The 15,703-nt window shown below is 48.6% G+C and overlaps 1 protein-coding gene across 1 annotated transcript in view; it reads left to right on the plus strand.

Annotated features, from left to right (window-relative positions):
- Positions 1 to 255: 255 nt before the first annotated feature.
- The window catches only part of SLX9 (SLX9 ribosome biogenesis factor), a 39,996-nt gene continuing 24,548 nt past the window's right edge, over positions 256 to 15,703 (plus strand). Inside the window, exons 1-2 of the mRNA XM_058027966.1 lie at positions 256 to 390; positions 2,179 to 2,287. Of these exons, the coding sequence (XP_057883949.1) occupies positions 256 to 390; positions 2,179 to 2,287 (244 nt within the window). The remainder of the gene's footprint in view (positions 391 to 2,178; positions 2,288 to 15,703) is intronic.

Consider the following 15,703-nt stretch of genomic DNA (forward strand, 5'->3'; position numbering starts at 1 on the left):
GCGACTGACCAGAGGACGGCAATTGACAAGAGGCAACTGACTAAAAGGCGATTATCCGCAGGCTGCCACAGGAGCTGCCACCCTTACGACCCGGAGTGCACAGCCGTGGCTGTGGGGCCGGCCCGGGCAGCTGAGGCGGCGGCTCCGGAGCTCCGCCCGTGCAGGGGAGGAAGGCGACTTTCCCGGGGCGCCGGGCGCCGTGAGGGCGCAGCCGGAAGGTCCCGCCCGGCCCGGCCCTTTCCGTCCCGCGCCGCCATGGTGGGCAAAGCCAAGCGCCCGCGGCTGCACCGCGCCGCCCCCCGGCCCGCCCGGGACCCGCCGCCGCCGCCGCCGCTCCCCGGGCCCGGGCTCGGCCCTGCCGCGGGCGGATGGAGCGCGGCGGCCGGGAAGGTACCGGGGGCGGGGACACGCGGGGCGGCAGCGGGCGGGGGCTGCTTCGCAGTGACTCCTCCGCCTTCCCCCTGCGTAAAGGGCCGGTCCCCGCACGGCCGAAACCCCACTGGGGCTGCTGTGGGTCTGGCCTGGCTGTGGGGGTGTCCGTCGGTAGCTCCGTGCCCGCCGTGGGCATGCGGCGGCTGTGGGGATGGCGCAGGCCGGGTCCCTGTGGGCCATGGAAGCCCCGGTGCTGCTGGGCAGTGGAAGGGAGCCCTGTGGCAGCCCTGGTGCTGCTGGGCAGTGGAAGGGAGCCCTGTGGCAGCCCTGGTGCTGCTGGGCAGTGGAAGGGAGCCCTGTTGAAGCCCTGGTGCTGCTGGGCAGTGGAAGGGAGCCCTGTGGCAGCCCTGGTGCTGCTGGGCAGTGGAAGGGAGCCCTGTGGCAGCCCTGGTGCTGCTGGGCAGTGGAAGGGAGCCCTGTGGCAGCCCTGGTGCTGCTGGGCAGTGGAAGGGAGCCCTGTGGCAGCCCTGGTGCTGCTGGGCAGTGGAAGGAGGCCCTGTTGAAGCCCCGGTGCTGCTGGGCAGTGGAAGGAGGCCCTGTTGAAGCCCTGGTGCTGCTGGGCAGTGGAAGAGAGCCCTGTGGCAGCCCTGGTGCTGCTGGGCAGTGGAAGGGAGCCCTGTGGCAGCCCCGGTGCTGCTGGGCGGTGGAAGGGAGCCCTGTGGCAGCCCTGGTGCTGCTGGGCAGTGGAAGGGAGCCCTGTGGCAGCCCCGGTGCTGCTGGGCAGCCGCTGTTCCCCACGCTGCCCTCAGCCTCGCAGCATGTGGCAAGGCACGGCGGGGAGGTGACGGAGCCAAGGGCTGCCCCAGCACAGGGCACCATGGCAGTGCCAGCCTACAGTGCCACTGGTCCGGAGCAGCAGCATTATAATGTCCCCACAGTGATGCGGGTGTCCCAGCACTGCTGCTCCTGGATGCCTGGGCTGCCTTGCCATGCATGGAGCAGTGGGAATTGTTATCAACAAGTATTGGGAGAGAAGGGGAGTCTTGCAGTGCGTGCCTTCCATTTTAGTTTAGCATAGATAGAGCTGTTTATACTGAATTGTTTGTGATATTCTTGTTTTCTCCAGCTGTGTTTTGAATACACAGTTCAGGTGCCGCCCCCTCACAGCAAGGACACAGCACCAGTAAATGTCTTTTATGTGCCTGAGCTTTGCTTGTGAGGAGGGAGGAATTGCCTGTGCTGAATACAGCTGGGTTGATGTTCAAGTTATGTGTTGGTGATGGTAGATAGTGTTGGCTAAAGTAATGAACTCTAATCCAAACAGAGTAGCTACCGCAGATCTTAGGGAGGCGTTGCATGCCTAAAGCATGATGCTGAAGATTTGGTGAGTTGCTAGTAGTTACTGGATCTGCCTAATGTCCATTGATCTAGGCTTTAATCCCCTAATCCTCTCATTTGTTGCTTATCTTTATTGTTCAGTACCTGTAATAAACCTGTCTTTTCCTAAGGATGCTGTTCCTCATGGAAGTGAATGCACTGGAGTGAGATGAGGTTGACTTGAGGCAGAAATATTTTAGGAGCAAGATGGTCCAAAATGAGGTTTTCTGAAGCTTTCTTCTGTGTGGAAGAGCTGGGGGTACGCAGGGGGGACTGTAGGGTGCCTTTGTGCCCTTGTGTGCTCAAGACAGACACCTGCTCACTACCACTGTTCCTATCTGGATGGTGCTAGGTTTGATTTTTCAACTTTTTCAAACAAGTGTTGCCTGGTAGTGTACTGATTCCTGCTTTATGTTTCTTTTGCATTAGGACTGGGACTTCTCATCTCCTGGTGTATTTTCTGGGCTGAAAATTGACCCTGATACCCTGGTACAGAAGCTTGACTTGGACTCCAGAAGCATCATTTCCTCCAGAACAGGTTTGTTGTGTTTGGAATGAGTGCTGCTTTATGTTGTGAGCCAAGACACTGGGGACTGTATTTGCAGTGGCTGTTAGTGGAAAAGCCAGGAGGAGGAAGCTCAGGGAGCTACAATGCAAACATTGCTTCCTGTGTTCCTCTGAAGGCTCTTAGGAGAGGTTTGTTTTCGTTTGGGCTTCTGCATGGATGTGCTTAGTGGTCCCCAGGTGGGGGACTAGCTTCAGGCAGTGTGTGGGATATCCTGGTGCAGCCAGAGACTGCCAGGGCTGAGAGCACAGCAGGGCCAGGGATTTACCCTGATCTCTGGGCTTGCTCTGTGCCTGCTTTTGCCTCACCACCAGCCAACAGCTAACTAACCAACAGCAGAGCATGGTTACTGCAATGAGATTAAAGGCTTCACCTGGAACAGCTGTTTGGATGTGTCAAAGGGCTGCCGTCCTGTAGGAAACCAATCCACTGCTGTGCTGGGCCTTGAGGGCTGTTCCCTGTGGTTGCCAACAAGAGAAGGCACCTCTCTCTGCAGTTTTTCCTCATAGTTTTCCTCAGTTTGCAAGTGGGCAGCTGCTGTTGGTAACGCAGTACTTTGTCAGCAGGTTCTCCTTGTGTGCCAGCAGTGCTTCACTCCCAGCAGCTAGACTGCAGCAAATCTTCTGCCCTTTGCTGTTGTGGGGTCTGTGGCCTGAGGATTCCCAGGCAGGAGCATCTTAACTCACAGGGAGTATGGAAAGTGAGAGGGGGGAAAAGGGAGGGCATGATAGAGCCCTTTGATTTCCAGTCCCACAAGAAGAAAATGCTCTTTTTGACTGCTCACTGTGAGATAGAGCTTTGTACCTGAAAGCAGTTTTCACTTCTAAATGTCTGCAAGGTCTCAAAAAATTTCTCAGAAACCTGAATCCCAGTGCCCCACAAACTGCATGTAAATCTTTAAAAAATCCCAGAAGGAACAACCTACCAGACAGAGTCTGGTAGCACAGCAAGCTGTCCTGATGCAGAAAATGCATGTGACTCCCAAATAGCTTCTTTGCTAATTAAGTTAATTTATTTTGTTCATGTGGATAAATACTACATTGACTTTGTTTTCCTGTCCAGGGCCATAAACAAATCAATCACACAAGGGCAAGTGGTTGCCTGAGCTACCCTGCCCCTCAGTGACATTGGGGCACAGAGTGAGGAAGTGGGGAGGTTGTGTGAGGACACATTTGCCAGCTCTCTGCACAGGAGCCTTGGCCAAAACATTGTTCTTGAAACACTGGGCTGATTGTTGGTCACTCTCCTGGGAAAAGGACATGTATGCATCTATGTGTGTGTGTGTGTGCACGTTGCCATCTCTTTAATTAAATCAGACAGCGTGTTGTTGGGGGCTGGCAGCTGCAGCCCCAGCCTTTCATTGCAGGCTCCATGTCTGGGTTATAAATAGAGCTGTGCTGATGATGCAGATGTGCAGTGCCTGCCTGCCTCTCTGGGGGCTCTGTGCTGCCTTCCTGCTCACAGCCCTGCTGACCCTGCTGCTCGGCGTCCTCCAGATGATCAGCTGAAAATAACTGCTGATTTGGGGGCTCCAAACTGCAATTCAACCAGGCAAAAAGGGATTTGAGTGGTTTTTTTACCTCCCCAAGCTGCTGTGCCCTTTCTTGTTGTTGCACTCTGGGGCCACGAAGAGGTTTTTTCGTTATGGAGATCAGTTCATTTTTTAATGTTAATTCAGTGAACTGTAACTAGGCTGTGCATACAATGGCAGACACCACAGAGTTAGAAAAGAGATTCTAGACAGTTGTCCTTTGTCTCCTGGCATCTCTGGTCAGCTCAGAGCCTGTTCTGCAGTAAGTTCAACTTGACTCTAACCCTCCCTCCACCTCTTCCTCCCTTTCCCCCTCAGCCTAGTGCACAGGGCAGGAGGGTAGGATTCTCCTACACATTGCTATTTTAAGATTTAATAACAAGACAAAAGCATGCTTCCCTCCCACTTGCTTTTCAAGCTCTGAGAAGGTCAAGTTGGCAGACTGTAGGTGGGCTCACTATCTCCTGTGCTTTTCACAGCTACAGAAGATTTTTTTTTTTTTTTTTGCCAAGGCTGCTGTGTGTCAGTTGGGAAAACAGGTATTTGTCCTGTGTATGTGTATGTATCTCAGATTACCCAAGAGGTAATGTGAGATACATTCACATTCTCCAAGATTGCTGGTATTTGTCTTTTGTGTTTAGATCTGGCCTTAAGCTGTGACTCTCTTCCAAATAAAACCAAGTCTGAGGAAGATCTTGGAATTGGATTAGGTTTTAGGGGAAGTCAGCTTGGAGCTTGACAGTAGTCAAAAAAGCCAGTTGGATGTTGGGAAGTAGGAGGAAAAGAGAACATGGAGAGCATTGTTGTGCTCTAAATAAACCCATGGTGTAGGCAGGTCTTTGATGCTATGTGTACCATCTCAGGGGCTAACTAACCAACAGCAGAGCATGGTGACTTTAATGAGATTAAAGGCTTCACCTGGGACAGCTGTTTGGATGTGTCAGAGCCAAAGGGCTGCAGTCCTGTAGGAAACCAGTCCACTGCTGTGCTGGGCCTTGAGGGCTGTTTGTGATTGCCACCAAGAGGAGACACCTCTCTCTGCAGTTTTTTCCTTATAGTTTTCCTCAGTTTGTAAGTGAGCAGCTTTTGCTGCTCTTTTGGCTGTAGTGGTTTTGAGGGAACAGGGAGGAACATGGTGTGTGAATTGAAAAGTCCAGAGTCTCAGGAGGGTTATCCCAGTTAACAGGAGTGCTTGTGTGTGTGCTGGTGCTGAAAGAAGTGAGGCCCCTTTTTGTGGGAGGGTAAACTGGTGGTATTTGCTCTTGTTGGAGGAAGACCTGGTTTTTCTGGGGGTTTCTGAGGACTGTTGGTGCATCTGGTTGAGGCAGGGTGCCCTGTGGAAGGATCTGCTGCTCATGGCAGTGGTGTGTTGCTGCCTTTAGGTACAAGGCTGATTCAGTGTGCTTGTGATTAGTGTGAGGTACCAGCACAGGCTGTTCTGGCATCAGTAATCCTTGTGGCAGGAGAAGGAGAGGGTGGAACTGTAATGAAAAATGTCACCAAAATGGAATTCATTGTAGGTGAGCCTTGCGTTCTGTGATATAAAAAGCCAGTGGTCTAAAAAGGAAAGTATTTTAATAAATGGTAGCTCTGTGTCGTGCTGTGAAGCAGACCTGCTGCAACTGCTTTCCCCTGCTCTGCTTTTTGTCTTTAATCATTAGCTCAGCTTAACAGCAGCTTGCAGATGATTTCCACTGGTGTGTAGGTACCAGGAGCCAGTGCCATCCCTGGGAATGCTGGAGTTCAGTCTGTGAGTTCCCCTGTGCTCAGTGATTGCTTCCTGTCAGTGTCGTTTACTTTGCCACTGACGCAATGCAAACCAGAGGCTTTGCGTAATCTAATCCACGCAGGGACCTCTGTGCCTCCAGTGAGAGGATAAATCTCATTTGGGTGAGCCTCTGTGGCGTGGGAATTAAATGTTTCCTACCAAGTCAGAAATAATGGCCTGTCATATCAGGGTTGCTGCTGCTGCTGCTCATTTGTTCTTGTTTTCTTTAGCTTCCCTTCGTCAGCGTTTGCTCCTTGAAGTAAGGGCCTATTCAAGCTTGGCTCTGGCTGAGCAGTTGCCTGTGAATGTCTCTTTTTTTGGAGTGGGTGATGAAGCACTTGTGGAATGATATGAACAACTGGATTGGTAGCTTCCTGCTTTATTTTCAGCTGCTCCTGAAGGGAACGGTGACAGGCTGTGTTGTTGAGAAAACAAAAGGGCAACGACAGCGAGTTCACAAACATTTGCAAAACCTGCTGCAAAATCATCCTGATTTCTGAGGTTGGACATAAAGACTTCTCATTTTACAGGGAGGGTGATGAGGCCCTGTCACAGGATGCCCAGAGAAGCTGTGCCTGCCCCATCCCTGGAAGTGTTCAAGGCCAGGTTGGATGGGGCTTGGAGCAACCTGAGATAATGACTGATGAAAGAGGGGGTTTAAATAGATGCTCTCTGCAGGTTTCTTCCAACCTAGGCCACTCTGTGGGTCTGTGATTCTATAGCAGGGTGTGAAGCACAGAGTGAGGTAGGTGATGAGCCTGTGCTCTCAAGACCAGGACTGCCTTGCAGCACAAGAGCCACTGTCAGAGGCACACAGGGGTGTAGAGGAGGAAAATGAGCATCTGACAAAGAAAGAACTCCCTTCTCCTCCCAAAGACATGTGGAGATAGGAGATGATAAAATTAGACTGAGCAGGAATTCACTGACAGCAGTGAGTTTCTGGTGTCTGCAGGCTATGTACAGCCTTGCTTTGCTCCTTTCTGAGGTTTTCTGTGAGTTTCTTTTGATACCAAGCCTCTGTTTGCAGAGTCACTGACAGATCCCTTCTGGTTTGCACCTCAGCTTCTGCTCCGGAGTTCCAGATCTGCTGGGTCTGTCACCTTATCTGCTTCTGCTTGGGCTCTGCTTCTGCTTGGGCTTTGCACCCACTTGTCCAATTCTGTTCTCCTTTTGTAGCCTCCAAGAGAAGCAGCAAAGCTGTGGTTGATTGGTCCTGCCTTAGCTTCATGCAATATGATTTACTGTCCAGTCTAGAGGTTTTTTTATGGATGTTATACCAGAATGTTACAGAGTCCCTGTAAGACCTCTCCTCTGACAGCATTGCTGTTCCTGCAGTGTCTAGGCTTGTGGTTACCCCTGAAGTGGATCCACACCAGTGTGGAAAAATTGCAGCCATGACCAGGCCCCCATTATTCTTCTGGAGCTCTTGACAGGATGCCAATCTTTGTGTCCTGTAGTTTATTCCTGTCCATTTATTGGATTTCTGCATGTTTATTAGCTTTAAATATTAAGGTTCCTCCTCTTTTGTCCTCATCCCTCATCTGTTTTGAGTTGATGTCTTGTTTGTTTTACTATTCTGGCATACTTGGATGTATAAAATAAAAATCAATCCTGTTTGTTGTAATGAATGCATCTGTTCTGAATATTAGTTCTAAACTTCTGCTGCTTTTTTTTAATGCATGCTTAGGGGCTTTTGAAATCTGCTTGTGCTGGTCATTCACATCTCTGGTGTGGAAATCTGCTGGATCCTCACAATTCTGCTGCTGCTGCTTTTCTTCAGCTTTTCAATCTGTGCTGGCAGTTGTCAGGCCTGCCTTGTGTTTGTTTTGTGCAGAACGCCTTCCTCAAGCTGTTCCCCACAGTAACACAGCTCAGATGGGATAGGAGGGTGTAAATGGGCTGCTCCTCACACTGGGGATGGCAGGGAGTGCCTGCAGCACCTCCAACGTGTTGCTGAGAGCTCCCTGGGAAATGCCTGAGTGCTGTGCTAGACCCAAGTGATGTGTTCCTCCTCCATCTGGCTTTGTTATTAGCTGACCAAGCTTTGGGCTCTGTGGATTTGGGGAGGGGTGAAATGCTGTCCCTGGTGCTGTCAGTGATGCCCTTGGGGGTGTAGCTCTGAAAGCATTTTAATGCTTTTGAAAATACCTGATGGGGGTGTGGGTGCTGCCCTGGAAGGAGCAGCTGTTTGTGTGGTGTTTGAGCAGGGAATTCCTGCTTTAGCTCCCCCCTCCTTCCACCCCATTCCTTCTGCAATGTGCCCGTGTCCTCTGTGTCACCTGCAGTCACCTTTGTGTCATCCTGTCAGCCCAGGATGTGTCCCAGGACTGAATGTGCAGGTCTCAGCTCAAAGGGGAACTTCCCTGTACAAGCTGGTGTTGCTTCTGGCATTGTGTGTGGAAGTGTTTGAAACCTCCAGTAATGAAATTTGCAAGAAAGGAAAAGGTCCCAGAGAAAGGAAAATGCTGTGTGGGGGTTAAACTCTTTACCTCTCCTCCAGGCTCAAGGCTGGCCACTCTGGTATCTTGGTCAAGTGACAGATGGCAGTTTACCTTATCTGGGTAAATTGCTTTGGGTAGCAAATTAATGTACATTGCTTCTGCCTTGCTGTTCAGCTGAAATTTTTTTTTTTTTTTTTTTTTTTTTTTTTTTTGACTGCACCATTAGGACCTGCTTTTATCTTGATAATGCCAGATCACCTTTTAAGGGCAGATTTGTTGTCTGAGAGTTTTGTGACAGGCTGTTAGAAAGCTGCACTGTTTGGGAGGAGCTGAGGTAGTGGTTTGTCATCTGGGAAGCCTCTCCAGTGAGGTCAGATGGCCTCAGTGTGCAGGACATCTCAGATTCTGTAGCTCCCAACAACCTGCCTCAATGCTGGGAGGTTTTTCTGTTCCTTTGGTCCAAAGGATTAAAGTCAGTGGGATCTTCCTTCAGCAGTCAGATTGAGCAAATTCTGTATCAGTGGTGAACAGCTGTGGGGTTTGGTTGAAATGGAGAACAGACCTGCTGTGAAGTGGGGATCCTACTGAAAGCTAAAAACATTGGTGCCTTAAAGAATAATTTTTAAAAAAAGGTTAAAAATCTGTGCTGCTTAATGTTGCTTTAACAATTTGTCTGTGCAGTGTGGTGCTGGCTGTGAGAATAGCTGTGGGAAGCTCCACTTTAATTAAAGTAAATGCAATTAATTGAGAAGCAGTAAATGAGCCTATGAAGCTTGCACTGTTTTCAGTGCTTTTACTTCCCTTCTGCAAACAGAGCCTTTCCATGTTGTGAGTGCCTTCTGCCAGATCACAGGAATCAGTTGTGTTAATATTTATGGAACCAATTAACTTTTTTGTTTTCTTTCCCTCCCTCTAGCTGTGGCTAAGTCTCTGTTCTTGAAATCAACATTAAAAAACCAAAAGACTCCAATTAGCTCGTGGTTGAGCACTACACAAACATTTTTCCAGGGAGCCCAAACCTTCCAAAATGTTTTGCAGGCTGCTCCAGGGGAGGAGGCTGTCAGTGGGAAGAGCTTGAAATGAGTCTTAGCAGTTTGAAGGATGTGTCAGATTGCTCTAGTTTCTTATTATGGTTGGTTCCTTGGCTGTGCCTGCTGTGTAATGCTCACCAGCAGCACTGGTGGAAGGTACATGCCTGCCCTGGAGCAGCCTTTCCATGCTGCTGGATGGATGGAGAGAAGGATAATGGCTCAAGGAAGAGATTGGAGACTTCTTTGGGGAAGCTCCTGCAGTGCTGCTTGGTGGTTTTGCAGAGTTTTCTTCCAGACTTTGTGAAAGTTGGGTGCTCAAACATGAGTTTTTTAGATCAAACTTACCAGTGCCTTGTGCCACTGAAGGGCTTGCTGAATTTGAGGCCAGGGTGACCCTTTGCTTTCCTGGCCAGCAGTGGTGGGGCATGGCAGTTGCATGTCATGCCTTGTCCTGCTCTGGGTGATCACGATTCCTGGAGCTTTAAAAAGATACTGATCTAGCCTGGTATTCTCCTGTGAAATGAGTTTAAAATGGTTGGACATCCTTACACAAAAATAGATCAGTGCTGCAGCTGTGGTGTTACAAAAGAGGGTTATGAACTGAAATCCCTGTCTTTGCTGGACTAATGTTAAAGCTTTAACATAATTAAGTTATAAAATTATAAATTCTACAAAGAGAGAGGTGGAATGGCTCTGCACTGGTGCCAAAAGGGCCTCCCAGCACGAGTTCCAATAATGCAAACCTCTTGTGGGATGGGAGAAGGATGGCTCAACACTGCAGGAATTGAGAAAACAAATCTGAAAAGGAGTGAGGAAGCACTTGTGGAAAGGGCAGGTTGATAGCTCTGGAAATCAGAGCCATTTCCTTTTCACCAGCAGTGGTATGGTGCTGTGTCAAGCTGTCAAAATGTCTCTCTGAAATATGTGTCCTGGGAGTTTAATAAATACTCTGGTTAGGAAATTGGTGAAAATGGCATGAGAGGTTTCCCTCTTCTGAGTTGCCCTTTCTGACTTGTCTTGAAATGTTTCTGAGGTGCAGGAATAAGTGAGCTTTCTCCTTATCCCTTTGGGAAATGCCTATGTGAAAAGCTGCTTTTTCTTTTTTTTCTTTTTTTTTTTTTTCTGTGCTATATAAATCACATTTCTGATTTACTGAGTTAAATCTCTGCCCTGCTAATGTGGGTCTGAATTACAGGCTGTGTTGCAGGGACATCTCAAAATTTCATGTCTGTCATTCAGACCTAGTGGGATCTATAGTGTTTTTCTCTTCTCTGCAAGTTCTCCTTTATTCTGGTCTTTGTGAGCAGTTTATTGACTGAGGTTTTCTTTATGCTTGGGTGAAAATGTGCGTGTCAGCTGAAGATCTGTTTATCCCCTTCAGCATTTCAGAGTGGCACTGCTGATGCTCATATGTGGCATAACTGGTAATAACATCTCATTTGGGCTTAGGTTTTTATTCAAGTGGCTTGTAGAAAGGGTTTTTGTTGTTTTTTCTTTTTTTTTTAATGAAGCTTTTAACACAGTAAATGTACGTTCTCTGAGCTAAATGTGGGAAACACAGCTATGCAAAGATTAAATGCAGTGGGTACTGGAATATTCTGGGTTGTTTGAAATGATAATTTGGACAGATTTAGATTGAACTAGCAGTACTGCAAATGTTCCATAAGGCAAACCACAGAAAATTCTGGGGAAGATCCTGCTGCAGGAGAACAGGCTGTCCAAGCAGTTCTTCAGACAAGAAGGGACTGTGAGCTGGAAGGCACATAGTGATAGTGATAACCAGCTCCAATGAAATGTGGTGTTGCAGAGTCCCAGGCAGGAAATCTGAGGGAAAATGGGGCATACAAACTCGTTCCCTGGCCCATGTGTGCTGTGTTTTTGGTTGCTTGGAGAACCCACAGCAAATCAATAGATCTACGTGGTGAATTTTGGTTCTATGACTGTGGCTGTTCATGCCTGGTGTGGCTGTACATGTTCTGGGCTGATTTCTGCTGCATTTCCTAGCTCCATGGCTTTTTCACTTTGTTTTTCCTTATGTCTATTTTTCTCTCCAAGGTTATTTGTAAATTCAGGTCAGTGAGTGTTCTTATGTAACGGGAATGGGCTTCTTTAGCATGGAGAGGACATTCCCAGCTGCAGCGGGTACAGGCTGTGTCTGTGCACGCAGCAGTTATTTCACAATGTGGTTGGAGTTGAAATAACCTGGTGTGCCTGTCAACAGGGAGACATGGGAGGGTTTTTTGCACACTGCAGGAATTCTGTTGTCAGAAATCACAATTTTAGAATGGCTTTGTTCAGTGACGCTTCTGCATTTTGCTCAGCAGAGCCTCTGGCTATTGCTTTTGCTTCATGCCAGTAATTTGTGACTGCAGGGCTGGGCTTAGGTGTGCTCCTCTGCAGCTGCAGGTATGCTTGTTGTTTTAGTGTCTGTACCTGAGTGGTTTTTATTTATGGAAATAGCATGCAGATGTCTAGATACTGTTTATGTGGGAGTTATTACAAGTTCTTCATGTGTTTTCTTCCTCCAAAATAGGGGCCATTGGCCTGTTTGCCTGTATTGGGTGTAAGTGGCAGGACAGAAGCCAGAGCTGTCACATTCTGAGCACAGGCAGGTCCAAAGAGCTGAAGTGCACCCACAGCTGAGCCTGTCAGGCACAGTGGTGCTGTCTCTGGGAAAACATATCATTGAGAAGGAGTAGGAATCAAGTGAGAGAGCCCTGTAAAGACCAGGGACAGAAAAGGAGGAGAGGAGGTGCTCCAGTCACCAGGACCCCAGTGGGTGAGTGTGAGGAGGAGGGAGCAGCAGAGAGTGACTGTAATGCCATTCCCTGGCTCTGTGCACTGCTCAAGGGAGCTGGGAATGAAAAAGCCAGAATGAAGGAGTGGAGCTGAGAAGGGGATGGGTGGGGGGGAGGTGTTTCAGTGTTGGCTTTTCATCATCCAATTCTGCTTCAGTTGGCAATCCATTACATTAATTTCCCCCAGGTCAAGTCTGTTTTGCCTGTGATGGTAATTGCTGAGTGATCTCCCTGTTTACCTCAGCCCACAAACTTTTCATCTTATTTTTCTCCCCTGTTCTTTTGAGGAGGGAGGGAGCAGCTGGGTGGGCAGCTGGCCAAGGTCAGCCCACAGCATCACAGTAGCTCAGTAAAAAGTGAGGTGAAACTCAGTACCAGGTAGGACTTTCCCCGTGGTGGTTCCTTACTGCGTTTTTCAGCTGAATGTCTTCTGAGCGTTGTGCAGATGCAGGGACGCTCTTGTAGAAAACTGAATTCCTTTGCTTTTAGGAAAGGCTCACAGATGTTGAAGCAAGTTACTCTTCCACATGTCTGTGATACCTGTACACCTGTAACAAGGTCAGGTGTGTACCTGTAACAGGTCACAGGCATTTGTGTCCTGAAGGTCAGAATTAGGAACTGCTCCCCTCCCTCTGCAGGCAAGGAAAGGGAGCAGAGCAGGACACAGCCATACACTCTGAATTCAGGGAAGCACAGAACATCTAGGTGGGCCTGTATAGGTGTTTCTTCTGCCTGTCCTTGCTGTGTAGGAGGTGCTGCTCCAGCTGTCTCTGCATTGCTGGCGGTTTTGTAGCACAGGAGGACGTACCTGTGGCAGAGCAGAACAGATCTCTTTTGAGAGTGTTCTTTTTCAGATGTTAGATGTGCTCATTAGAGGGCAGCAGAATAACTCTTCCTTTTTCTAGGTCAGGTCTATATTTTTGATTATTTTTCATCTCTGCAGGGCATAGAACAAAATTTTCCAGTTCCTGCTTCAGTTTTTCCTGGTGCATTAAGTGTACAAAACAACAATGCCCATATGAAAACCTCAGCCCATATTAAGAGATATGGAATATTTATAGTAAAAGTTGCTTCTTTGAAGCTTAGGGGGCTTGCAGGCTTATATGAGAGAGAGCTTCTCTAAATTAAACCACAAATGGTCAGCACAGTATGTGGAGAAACAGCCAAAAGAATATTTCACAGCTAACTTGTTTTTTGCTTAGCTTAATTCTTATTTGACCTATATGTCCATATGCATCTATGGATTTATTTGCTGCACTCCAGCTGCTGCTGCCACCTTTTTCTGCTTGAAGAAAATGCTAAAGAACCAGTCTTGCTTCATCCAAAAGTAATCTTTAAATGAGATCTGATAGTCCACCCCCCACCATCCTCTGGAATGTAAATACTATAAATAATTGTGGCACTGTCTTTAAAGGCTAAGTGGGGCTGGGATTTGGAGGCCAGCATCACAATACTTAAAATGCATTATTTATTATGTAACATTCATAGAAGGCGGCTGTAGCACTGACTTTGTAGCCAGGGTGTTTCAGGCCTCTGGAAGAGCTGGGTGCAAATCCTGCCTGGGGGTGAACATCTCCCGTGCACATCTTACTGGAGATGTTGTGCATGTTGTTGACTTTTGGAAGAGGGAAGGTGGTTCAAGACAGCGGGAATGGCAGGAATTTTTGTTTTGTTTTTTAGGTTTAGCAGCATCAGCCATTGGTTCCCAACAGCTGACTGATTTTGGAAGGTCCTCAGTGGAAGCAAAGCTTCATTAACTAATTTTTGCTCCTTGGCCTGACATGGAGGAGCAGGTGGGAGGGTTGGCAGGGGGAGACAGCACACCTTTCTCTCTTAGCCACTCTGTTGTGTGTCTTGCCATCCTGCAGGCTTCTTCATCTCCCTGTCCTCTACCCAGAGGTGCTAAGGGACAGGTCCCTCAGGAGTTTGTGAGTGCCTTGTGTTCCTCACATGCATGGGGGCTCTACCAAAGCAACATGTACTTGCCTGCTGACAATTTTGTGGCACAATTCTGCCCTGAATTATTTTTAGAGTGGCAATATCCAAACCCACAAACTGCTGAGATGGAACAACCTTCTTGATACTGTCGAAATGTTGTTCCTGGCACTGTAGCTTGGATCAGTCCTGCCTCCTGGAGATGTCCAGATTGTGCTTTGCACTCCTGGTTTGGGATCCACTATGTAGCTGGCGTTTCTTCACGTCATGCTGCGACACCTCAGCAAAGTCAGGGCTAATAGGGAGCTCCTCATCAGGGAAGCAAAGCTGAACAAAGCCATAAAAATGTGAACAATGGCTCATAGCTCTTGGCAGCTCTTGGGCCATTAGGTAAAATTAATATCCTGTCAGCAGGGTAAAAAGATGAAACTCTGTCTTACACCAAGTGAGAAACATGATGAGTCTGTGGGCGTGTGGATTTAACTCCGTTGGACTGTGATCCATATTAGGAAATTAGCAGGCACAGTGCTCATGCCACAGCCTTCTTCATGCAGAGCAGCACTCTTCCTGCCAGCATCTTCTGTGCAATGGAGCAGGATTGCTGCCTTCCCTCATGTAATGAAAGTCTCAGCTGGGAGCTAACATGGTGTTTTGTTGGGGTTTTAGGTGTTCTCAGTAGGTGGTTTTTTTGGGTGTGGTGAGCCGAAGAATTGCAGGTACTGCTTGGTAGAGGGTGTGTAGCTCTTTTGTTCAGGGAGCCCTTTCTCCTCATGAGGGATGCCAGTCCTTGTTGCCCTGTAAGCGTGGGGGCACTGAATGAGAGGTGAGGGCCTGGATGGGCAGTCTCAACGTTTGCTGCTGCAGTCCCAGACCTGACGAGATCAAGGCAATGCCAAACGTCTGGCACCTCTGAGAGCTGACAAGGAGTGTCCAGACAAGCACCTACTCATGGTAGTTTGTTCTTTTGCCATCCCCTGTTATTTCTTTGAACATCATGGGTGTTCTCTGCACAGCTCTGTGCTGGCAGCTGCTGATCTCATCTCTGCATGGGGTGGATGGGGCTGGACCCGTTGATGCCAGTGCAGACAGTGTAAATGAGACTTTATTGTCTGCCTGTGCTGCTGGCAGGCAAGAGCATCAAATACAAAGTGGCAGAGCCCTGTCACTTTTTTAAAATTTGGCTTGCTTTAAAATAGGTTGTACCAGGAAAATATCATTCCAAGTTGGGGTACTGGTGCTGACCTTCAGGGCTGAAATAAAGGTGAAGAGGTGATGGGCTGGAGGAAAAAAACCCAACAAAACAGCTTCTACCTCTTTTAGAGGGGATCACACCTTGTTTTTCCTTTTTTAAAAGATTTCTTCTGCATTTAACTGAGCCAAATGGGTATAGGAGTAGAGAGACTTGCTCTAAGACCTTTGTTGAAAAACCTTTTTTTGTGGGCCAGACAAAGAGCTCCCTGACAGGAGGCAAGCCTACTTTGTCAGGAGATGAAGAGTTCTGTGGGAGGTCTGCAGTGAGGGGAGGGTCCCAGGGGTGTGTTGGTGGTGGGATGGTGCCCTGTGTCCCTGGAGTGGGAGCAGGGTGTGGATGTGGGTCTGTCCAGGGGGGAGGATGCTGTGTGAGTGTGTGTTGTGTAAGATGACAGAGCTGGTGATCCTGTTGGTGCCTCAGGGCTTTTGGGAGCTCTCAATTGTCAGCTGGAGCGGAAGAGCAGTTGAGACAGCACGAAAGCAGCAGCCACCAGAAGTGGCAGTGGCAGCCAGAAAAGATGTGAAGCAGTGTTTGGACCAGTTCCACTTAGAGGGAACTGTGCTCCCAGGAAGAGGGAAGGAGACCTGACATGCTTGGGCACCCCCTGGAATGAGTGTTTGCATGGGCTAGGCT

The sequence above is a fragment of the Melospiza georgiana genome, chromosome 7 (genome assembly GCF_028018845.1).
Source record: "Melospiza georgiana isolate bMelGeo1 chromosome 7, bMelGeo1.pri, whole genome shotgun sequence".
In the NCBI taxonomy this organism is placed as follows: Eukaryota; Metazoa; Chordata; class Aves; order Passeriformes; family Passerellidae; genus Melospiza; species Melospiza georgiana.